Source organism: Arachis stenosperma, chromosome 9, assembly GCF_014773155.1.
Source record: "Arachis stenosperma cultivar V10309 chromosome 9, arast.V10309.gnm1.PFL2, whole genome shotgun sequence".
In the NCBI taxonomy this organism is placed as follows: Eukaryota; Viridiplantae; Streptophyta; class Magnoliopsida; order Fabales; family Fabaceae; genus Arachis; species Arachis stenosperma.
In genome coordinates this window covers 152,839,051-152,849,503 of record NC_080385.1, presented here as the reverse complement: position 1 = coordinate 152,849,503, position 10,453 = coordinate 152,839,051, and the positions used below count along the sequence as shown (strand labels likewise).

Genomic DNA, 10,453 nt, shown 5'->3' with positions numbered 1-10,453 from the left:
ATGTTATTCAATTCTACACGTAATTTTTTTATTTATATGAATTTGTAAATAGAGTATTATTTGTAGATAAGATCCATAAGATCCATAAGATATGTGACAGAGTATAGTTACATTTTTTTTATTGGCAGAGTATAGTTACTTTAATTAAGTGACATCTAGTTAATAGTATGAACAAATGGGCTCAATTTTTTAGGTATGGAATCCGTTACTGTGCTTTTTCTGGATATAGAAATAGGAAGTGATAGACGAGAAGGTAGAACAGTTTTATATTATTTTCAGGTGAAAGAAATTGGAAGGTCTGAATTTTTTGTTAAAAAAAAATAAACAAAGAAGTCGGAAGGTACGACTTATTGATGGTTGGAGTTTGAATTTTAATAATGCAAAATAGACAGTGCTTTTTGTATATATATTATTTTATGAAGCTGAAAATGAAATTGTAGGATCTGAGTGCCTTTTTTTTAATATTAATTTGAATTTGTCAATGATAAACGATTGTCCGATTTAAGGTTATTGAAAATATAAAAGTATGTAACTAGTCTCAGATTTCGTGTTCTTCTTTAAGTTTGTTCTTCATCTTCTGACTCTCTGCATTTGTATTTTTTTCTTCATGGTATGTAATCCAAAAATTTATTAATGTGGTTTCTGTTATTATTCAGTAAAGTGAGAAAAATAAATAATAGAATATTTTTAAAAGTGTATTATTTTTTTTCTTTGACATCTTCAGTTCCTATCAAGATGCAAGTTTGGAGGGGGAGAAAGGAAGAAGACAAACTAGTAATGTGATGGGTGTTGTTTGATGAAAAGAGTAAAGTAAAAACGGATGGGTGTTGTTTGATGAAAAGAGTAAAGTAAAAACGGATAGTGAATGTGGAGACTTTAATGCTGGGTAGGGCACCATTGAGAGGAGCCAGCTGAACGCGACAAGTGGTAAGGGAAGCACAAATCGGAGGGTCTGTCTTCTTTGTTACAACTCGGACCGTCCGAATTGCATCTTACAAGTCGCAGAGTCCGATTTGGGGTATACCTGACACCACATTGAGGTGAAGCACTCCCTTTTTCCATAACAAGATCCAACACATACTATACTCTCGTATGAAAATTAAAAAGCGGAACAAATGACTGAAAAGAAATGTTAGGAGACTAATATTTTTTATTAATGTTGGGTAATATTTCAACTCAATGCTTTATTTTTATATTATTAAAATTTAAAAATTAGAATTTAATATTTAATATTTATTTTTACGTATTAAATCATTTTATTGGTTACCTAACATTTAATTTGTTGATGAGTAAATATATAATAATATTTTCACATCGTTCATCTCACATGGTTTGGGGAGTGGATCCTCTCCAATAAAAAAAATTGGATAGTGTCTAGTATTTGATCTCACTATTTATTGTTTTTTTTTATTAATTTCTAGTCCCACTTATAGAATTAAAGGTGAGAGATCACACTTTATTTTCTCCAATAAATAAAAAAATGGAAAGGATATATTTTCTTTCAAATACTATTTTTTCATACAACATGTATTTTATATTGATAATGAATTTTAATGGTTGATTTTAGTGTACGATCTCATTTCATTTGAGAGGCAAAAGCATCAACTTTGGAGATAACGATAGTCCACAAATTAAAAGAATAAAAACAATGTGTGGTGTACAGGTGTAGGACGTTTGTTTGTTACATTTGTGTTTGATATATATACACTATCATCCCTTTAATTTGTGTGTACCATATTATTCTATGGACTCCATTATTATGAAATCAAGCTTCCCTGCAGTACTCTTCTCAAGAAAACCTCAAATCAGAGCATTGAGCAAGGTTTCGATCAAAGCCCCGCCTGCCAGTTTCGATTACAGGGAAGAGATTGGTCAAGAGTCGAAAGCAGCCATAGCTGAATGGCACCCTGAGTTGCTTGACTTGGCTGAGAATGGGAGCTTGGTTTTGGTGCAGAAGAAGAGGTTTGGCCCTGTCCCTTCTTGGAGGACTGAGTTCGTGGAACCCGAGGAGATTTGGCTGGTCGGAACCAACCATGTTTCGCAGAGGTCCGCCGTGGAGGTAGAGCGCGTGGTGCGGTGTCTCAGACCAGATAATGTGGTTGTAGAACTCTGTAGAAGCAGGCAAGCGTTCATTCTTCTTTTATTCTAACGCTGCTTCTTTGAGTCCACATCTGAAATGAGATTTATGTGTTGAAGTAATAAATTTATGAGACAAGAACAACATTTCATTGTTTATCTTGAATCCACATCTTAATCTCAGTTGTTGCAGATTTAATTTCCAGAGCTGGGATCATGTATGCATCTGGCAATGATGATGACGTTGATGAAGTAGGCAAGTTCAGATCAAACATGTTCTCTTTGAGTGGCACTGGCTTCTTTGGAGCTGTTGGTCGCAGCATAAACTTGGGTAATAAGTAATAATAACGTATATTACACAATAATTTTATTTTTGGTAATCAAAGAAAATTAATCAAAAACAGGAATTTATCTTGTTTAGCATTCATTAATTGTTGCGACAATTTATGTGATAAATGTTGTGATCAGGTGGTCAAACTGCTTTGGCATTGAGATTGCTTCTGGCTGCTTTCTCATCCAAGATCTCTTCAGATATTAACCGCCCTTTTGGTGATGAGGTGTTTTAATTTTAACGCTCTTCTTTATAGTATAATCTCCTCTTTTTTTTTTTTCTTTATATATATTCTTATTAATTAGAATACTACATATCCGATGCAGTTCCGTGCTGCTCGAAAAGCTTCTGAGCAAGTTGGTGCACAGATTGTTTTGGGAGATCGTCCCATTGAAATAACAGTACGTACATATATAAAGGCAACAATATAGAATATGATATATAATAATTACTTACTATGTATGCAGCTACAGAGAGCATGGAAGGCTTTAAAATGGAGTCAGAAACTAAGTTTAGTCACCTCGGTTATTGGTGGGATAGCTTCTTCTACTTCTGACATTTCTGCAAATAAGCTTCAGGTTCCTTATCAAAACCATCATATATTATTGATTAATATTCTCAAAAGACTAACTGTGAGAGTTGCACGCAGGAAGCAAGTTCAGATGATGGTACATTTCAACTTTATGAGCAACTAGGTTTTACATACCCATCACTATTGCCGCCTCTCATACATGAAAGAGATGTTGTAAGATTCTCATTATTCCTTTAGATTTGTGAACAAGTACAAATGAGTATATATATAGATGTTGATGGTTTCTGGCGTTTGTAGTATATTGCATGGTCATTGAAGCGAAGCAAAGCTGTGAACAATTGTAAAAGCGTGGTGGGTGTTATTGGAAAAGGGCACATGAATGGTGTAATATACGCACTCTTATCTGATACAGGCAATTTGAGGTTTCGAGATCTTGTTGGCACAAGAGATTCCAATTATCAATGGATTCTTGACCTTGTTAAGGGTTTAATCAGGGACACAGCCATTGGTCTTCTCTTATGGGCCTTATATCAATTCATATATCACACAACATAAAAACACAATTCTATTGTCTTACATTTTTTGTCACAAATCCTATCACATATATGTGTATATGAACTGTTCAAATGTATATACATGAAACTTTTAAATAGAACTTCTCATGCCATGTTGGACTAATCCAATTCATGTGTTTCAATTATAAGCCTAACTAGCTTTACAAAGATGTGAGGACTAGCTGAGATTTTAAAACTCTTGGTCAGTTGAACCACCAGTGCAGCTTTTAAGTTTGATACTAGCTATGATGGTTCAAAACCAACAGCCAGTGCTTCAGCTGCAATATAAAGGAAAAAAAACGATGATTCAATTTGAATAATGTATCGTTCCTAAAAAATAAACATGTTTACTAAAATGGAACTAATTCCATTCCTGATTGGAATAATAGCCTGTCCAAATTAATTTTGCTGGTGGTGACATCTCAATACAAATACGTGAAAGAATTGGAATTTCTGTTCTAAGATTCAGACTGGATTTGATTTGAAGTCAGGGGGTGTGCAGCTTGTAAGAATTAGAGATGAAAGTGGCCTACAGATTGCATTTTCTATCCTTATTTTCCTCCCAAAGATTTACTCGTGTACACTGAATATACGATGCAATCTATGCAGCAAAAGTGCTCCGGGATGTTAGTCTGCGTTTGTTTATATAAGTATGAGATATTTAGATAGGACATAAAAACATAAAATTATATTTGATGGATGAGATATGAATAGAAATATCGTGCTTAGGAGAAATTTCAGGGGACAGCACTTTTATTAAAATTTGGTTAGCACTTAATCATCAAAAGAAAAGTGAATAATTCCACACCATTGGATGAAATCTCACACCATTAAAAACACTAATTATGATTAATTGATGGCTAAAAATCACAAAATTTATTGGCCTCTAGCACTCCTCTTGTGTCTAGCAACTTTTGTATTTTGTAACCATTAATTGGTCATCAATAATATTTTTAATGGTGTGAGATTAAATCCAATAATATGGGATCATTCAGTTTTCTTTTGACGGTTAAATATTGGCTAACTTTTTAAAATATCACTGGCCTCCGAGACTTTCTCAACACTAAATTAATATATTTTGTGTCAACAAAAAAGTCATAAAAACACTAATAAGAGACACAATTTATTTTTATTTTATTATTCTTATTAATTTTTTATTATTATATATTTTTTTAAATTTTTTGAATGAAATAAAAAATAAAAATAAATTAAATTTTTATCATTTGTTTTAATTTGTTATTAAATAAAATATAACACTAATTTGTGTGTTTTTATCATTTGTCTTATTTTTAATTTCTTATCTTATATTGTTTTCAAAATCAAATGCAGCATTATAGATAAAAAGCTGCTTGAAAATGGACAAACTTAAATAGAACATTAGGGCAAATAATGGGTTGGATTAGGAGAAAAACTAGAAAAGAAGAACAGAAATGGCAAAGTAGGCAATTATTTCGGATACCGTTTGTAAAATTCGAGGGTCTATTATACAATAATAAATCTAGTTATATATTTATTTAATTTAACATACGAAACATTTTTTTGCATATTTTATTATCATTTTTTTTCTTGAATTTTAAATAATAATAAAATATTATGTATATAAAAGGTAATTATCACGTATTTGTTCAGATAACTTTCGAAATAAAACTATTTTCAATGGGTTAAGTAAAAGAACTAAATTTTCAACAGTCTAAATGGACAAGAAGAGGGGCATTTATGCAAAACAAAAAAAAAGGACTAAAAAAAAAGGGAACAAACTAAAGAAGGTTGTATTTGTATATAAGATGGACACTTTCTCAGATCCGCATCTTTGTCTGGTCAACACAACCAACTACTTCCCAAAATATCTCTCTCTGCAGTTTAGGGTTCCTCCTCTCTCTCTCTCTCTCTCTCTCGCCTGTTAGCCAAGGTAATAATCCCTCGCTCCTTCATTTCCCACCATCTAATCTCGTTTCTTCGCTTCGAATTTCCTCTCAAATTTGTTTTTTTCTCTTTTATTTCGTGGATTCTATCTAATTTACAGGAAAATCCGAGATCTGGAATCTGCAGGTGTTGGATTCGAGTTTCTGATTCTTGCTGCTGTCTATTGTAGATCTGACAGCTCTCTTACTTGACCTCTGCTACAAGGTGCGTTTTTTAATCTATTTCTTTGAATTATGCTCTACCTCTTTTATTGTTTAACATTAATTTTAATTGATTTATGTGGCTAGCTGAATGTGCTAGAATATATAGCTGTCTTACAAACGAGAATGTGAGAATTTGTTGAATGTTGAGAGAATTCGAAATAATCTGAAAGTGTATAATGGGAATGTGATTTTCTGATTATGAAAATTTGCATGTGAGGCTTGATATTTATTTGTAGATTTTTATCTTGGTTGTGCAATGTCTTTTGACAGATTGGTTATACTAGTTTCTATCCAGACGTTATCTATAATCTTTTCAGGGATGGTATAGGATAGCAGTATTATTGTTAGTTTGATTATGGAATCGATCTAATTTGACAATTATCCAGTTATGCTTATCCATGCTTCAGCCTCGTCGGCACTAAACGTTGCATCATACATCTTGTAGGAAAAATGAGGCCTATCTTCTGTGGAAATTTTGAATATGATGCCCGGCAGTCTGAGCTGGAGCGGCTTTTTAAGCGATATGGGAAGGTTGATAGGGTGGATATGAAGTCTGGTAAGTGCTTTCGTTTTTGTTTTCCTTGCTTTACCTCCCAAGTTTCTTCTGTTCACTGTAAGCTGGCTCTCTGTGTTAGTGTATTGGATAGGAGATTTTGATGAACTGGGTACTTGAGGTTGAACTCGGATGTTTGATCTGTTGGATTTTACACTACTTCAGAAGTTTACTTGTGGAATATCATACTTTTTAAGATCTGAGAAATGCTCTATCCTTAAACTGAACAGCCTCCTTAATCTTTGAGACAGCAGGTTTATTATGGTTAATATTCATTTGATTTGGGTTTATTGCCGTTCGGTTGGTTCAATCTAATTGACTAATTGTTAAGGAGAGACCGATATTATCGGTACTTAGAACTATAGTAAATTAATATCCATACAACTAAATTCAGAAACAAACAAGAAATTACTTATTATCATCTATGCTCCAGGGGATTTCAGGATAAATTATGGTGGGACAGGGTCTCATGGGAGAACTCTCTGAATTATAAGATTCGGTTTTCATAATAATAAATTGGTTAGTTTATAATATAAGCGTTTGACTTGGGAACTGAAAACACCTAATAATAAAAGTACCTGTGCCGTTTCATCATCTGGAACACAAGTTTGTAGGTGAGAATAAGAAAAAAAAATTCACACCTCACATATTTGCTTAGACCTGTAAGACATCCACCAGCGGGAAGGAGCGATTGCAGCCTTATCTGATATTCGGCATCATAATGTGGTTCAGCAGCCAGCTTGGTGATTCAGTTTCAAGAGTTGGACCAGCACCTTGTTGAGCATTTGTGGGGGGTTCAAGATATTTTTTAAAAGTAAAAAAATAATCTTTTTTGAAGCATCGGCCCCCATACTCAACATTTTCTTTGACGCAGGAATATTTTGGCATATCCATTTACTCCCAAGCTAATGGATGGGATTTTCAGAAATCCATTCCTGCCTGAGACGCACATTCTTCTTTAATTGAAGAATCATTCAATTTGATCTGCAATGGCACAACCGTTCCACGTATTCCTCAGTCACATATGCCCTTCACTTTTCGTGCCTTTTGCCCAGCCTTCAATCTCAGACATCTTTTGAGGTTGACATATTTGCCAACCTCACAGCAGAGGCAGCAGAATAGATGGAGAGGGCACTCACTTTCCATTGACCCACCATGACTCCTACTCTTTTGGATTCTTGTTCTTGACACCAATTTGTTTAATACTCAAGGTCTGTTACTACTTCTATTGGTCAAATTAGTTTATAGAAGTAAGGAGGTTTACCAAAATTTTTTAATTTACGAGTTCTTTGTGTTGGTGATGGTTTGTCTATAGCTGAAGGGCCAGTTGTTGGATACAAATTGAAGTGTTTGTGGACTGGGCCCATTGATCAAGTTGTCTCATCTTTTTGTTAGTATTCAATGCTTAATTTAGCATACTTTGCTTGGTTTGTAGGATTTGCTTTTATTTATATGGAAGATGACAGAGATGCTGAGGCTGCAATTCGTGCCCTCGATCGTATTGAATTTGGTCGGAAGGGGCGCAGGCTTCGTGTTGAATGGACAAAGGTGAGACATTATTTATGGTTGTTGATGAGAGTACCTGTTTATCATTTTGTTGCCATTTATGTTTTCATCAACATTGAACATACTGTGTTATACAGCATGAGCGTGGCATCAGAAGACCTGCTAGTTCAAGAAGATCAGCTAATGGGAGGCCATCAAAGACCTTATTTGTTATTAATTTTGATACATACCATACCAGAACAAGGGACTTGGAGCGGCACTTTGAGCCATATGGTAAGATAACCAGTGTGAGGATCCGAAGGAATTTTGCTTTTGTTCAGTATGAATCAGAGGATGATGCTAGCAGAGCACTGGAAGCTACAAATATGAGGTAATTTGATGTATTTAAAAATATTTTATGATTGGAAATTTCAAGCATCTTTATATTGATCAAAGATATTTTTGACATCTGAAATTTTTCCTTGGCCTTTAATAAGTACTGACCATTATTAAGAGGTTCTGTGGTGTTGGCTTTTTCTTGCTCACCGTTCTGTTGCAATTATGGGTGCCCTTTAATTCTTACTAATTTCATCTTCCCAGTATACTCTGGTAGTTAGCTTATGGTTGGACTTATAACATTCAATTTTTTTATTTACTTTTTTCAAATTTTAACGTGCAGCAAGTTATTGGATCGGGTTATTTCAGTTGAGTTTGCTGTTAAAGATGATGATGACAGGCGAGGTGGACATAGTCCTGGGAGAGGTCATGATCGTCAGCGTGACAGGAGCCGTGATGGAAGGCGGTCACCCAGTCCATATCGCAGAGAAAGGGGTAGCCCTGATTATGGCCGTGGGCCTAGTCCATATAAGAGGGAAAGGGGCAGTCCTGACTATGGCCGAGGCCGCAGCCGTAGTCGTAGCCACAGTCCCCTTCGAAGAGAGCAGCAAGTTAGTCCTGTTTATGGGCGTAGAAGCGCTAGTCCATATGGAAGACAGAGGGATGGCCCTGATCCTTCCCGTGGGTCTAGCCGAAGCCCTTACCACAAAGAGCGTGGGAGAGCTGATCATGGAATCTCTCCTTCCCATAGTCCTGATGGAAGGGAGACAAGCCCCCAAAATGGCCGTGGTCCTAGTCAAAGTCCTTATGATACTCAGAAGGCTAGCCCTGTAAATGGCCACGAGACCAGGGATAGTCCCGAAGGAAAAGGGAACCCTAGCCCTTACAATGGTTATAAAGGAAGCCCAAACACGGGGCTTGAACCAAGGGATAGCCCCAACTATAGTGGTCCTGAAAGTCCCATGCATGAAGCATATCACAGGTTTCCATAATTTGTATTTGTTTTTACCCATTTTTGTGTCTCCTTTTTATGATACTTGTCTGAAATTGTTTTGCACTTTTTCCTATTTGTGATAATGCAGTCAGTCACCCCCTGCAGAAGAATGATTCCGGTCTGTGGATGACAAAGCCAGAAGGGCCAATTGAATTGTAATATTGGGTTATGGCAGGACAACATTTTTTTGTCTTGTTTTTATCAGAGTACTTTAGCGTAGTGGGGATAAAGATCTGGAACTTGTGATGATGATGTTGCAACTGATTAGTCTTTTTATTCATTTAGATAGTTTCATGTTTCGTTGTCTGCTTAATATTGTAGAATCTTTGTTTACAGTGAAATAGATGGCACTTTATATATCTTTAATCATCAATGTTAGTCATATAGATGTTGCATTATTGCCGTATTCTTAAAACAGATTTGATCCTAAAACTTAAATTTGAGACTTTCGGTTAAGAGACTGAAATATTTATTATTTTAACTAATTGCAAGTTGGTAATCTGAATTGAAAATGAGTACGCTACTAAATAATTACTTTATATCTATGATTTGATTCGAATATGATTGGAATCTTAACTTTCAATGTATGACCCCATTGCCCATGAAGAAGAAAAAGAAAAATAATGCTGTAGGGATCACGGGATGCTATCAATGTCATATATGTTCAAGATTAAATATAGTTTATTCCCATTTTCAGACATAAATGATCTTTCTTCGACAATATAGAAATTTAGATTATAGGATTTACTTTGTGTTATCTATTAGTTATTATATTGCATATCTCTTTATTTTTAAATATAATATTAAATTATCTCGTGAAATTCATGTTTTATCTAATAATAATAGATGTTAAAGTGTAGCGTGTCAAACTCCTTATACCAAACATATGGAAGCATTTTTCCTTTTAATAACTTTAGACCAGAGACACGTGAAAGTACTTTAATGAGTGAATTGAATATTTCATCACATTCAAATCTTCAAAAATGAACGAAGCCTGATCAATGTGAAACTAAACAAACTCGGTAACTGATAACTTTTACATATTTATATATTAATTATTAGCTCTTCAAGTATTGACAGAGAGGCTTATCTGATTGTCAAAAAGTTTAACACTGGTAAGTTTAGACGGAAAGTAATAAAAGAACAAGAGATTTCATATTTCAGATAAAGATTCACAAAAATTAAGACGTGGAAAGTTATATTTACTTCTGTTCTTTGCTTTAGGTGTAAAAGAGATTAGCTAGTTACGTGCATGATTGTGTGAATGTGCCTTATTACTTTCCTCTTCAATTTAATATCAGTATGCACTTGCGTCACAAGATTAAAGGACATTTAGTGCCACTAAATATATATATATATATAACAGTAATTCGATTAAGACAATAGTTGTATATATAAGTACTTACTTTAGCATCGATAATTTTTATCATAATTCCAGTTGCCACTCGTAGAAATATAGGATAGGA

The 10,453-nt window shown here is 34.4% G+C and overlaps 2 protein-coding genes across 5 annotated transcripts; both read left to right on the top strand.

The window, feature by feature from the left end:
• Nucleotides 1-1,686: 1,686 nt before the first annotated feature.
• On the top strand, nt 1,687-3,681 carry LOC130948186 (uncharacterized). Its single transcript, XM_057876901.1, has 7 exons — nt 1,687-2,121; nt 2,283-2,407; nt 2,545-2,633; nt 2,734-2,808; nt 2,875-2,985; nt 3,057-3,152; nt 3,237-3,681. Exons 1-7 carry the CDS (start codon nt 1,745-1,747, stop codon nt 3,492-3,494), a joined length of 1,131 nt encoding a protein of 376 aa, XP_057732884.1. The 5' UTR covers nt 1,687-1,744; the 3' UTR covers nt 3,495-3,681.
• A 1,571-nt stretch (nt 3,682-5,252) lies between these two features.
• LOC130948800 (serine/arginine-rich splicing factor RS40-like) lies at nt 5,253-9,356 on the top strand. 4 transcript variants are annotated; one of them, XM_057877672.1, is made up of 8 exons: nt 5,311-5,402; nt 5,543-5,620; nt 6,065-6,175; nt 7,047-7,383; nt 7,608-7,720; nt 7,816-8,048; nt 8,337-8,975; nt 9,076-9,356. In XM_057877672.1, exons 5-8 carry the CDS (start codon nt 7,625-7,627, stop codon nt 9,098-9,100), a joined length of 993 nt encoding a protein of 330 aa, XP_057733655.1. In that variant the 5' UTR covers nt 5,311-5,402; nt 5,543-5,620; nt 6,065-6,175; nt 7,047-7,383; nt 7,608-7,624; the 3' UTR covers nt 9,101-9,356. The 4 variants fall into 4 exon arrangements, with proteins under 4 accessions (XP_057733652.1, XP_057733653.1, XP_057733655.1 ...); XM_057877671.1 differs by having other exon boundaries at nt 5,323-5,402; nt 5,517-5,620; XM_057877669.1 differs by lacking the exon at nt 7,047-7,383 and having other exon boundaries at nt 5,253-5,402; nt 5,517-5,620.
• The last annotated feature ends 1,097 nt before the right edge of the window (nt 9,357-10,453 follow it).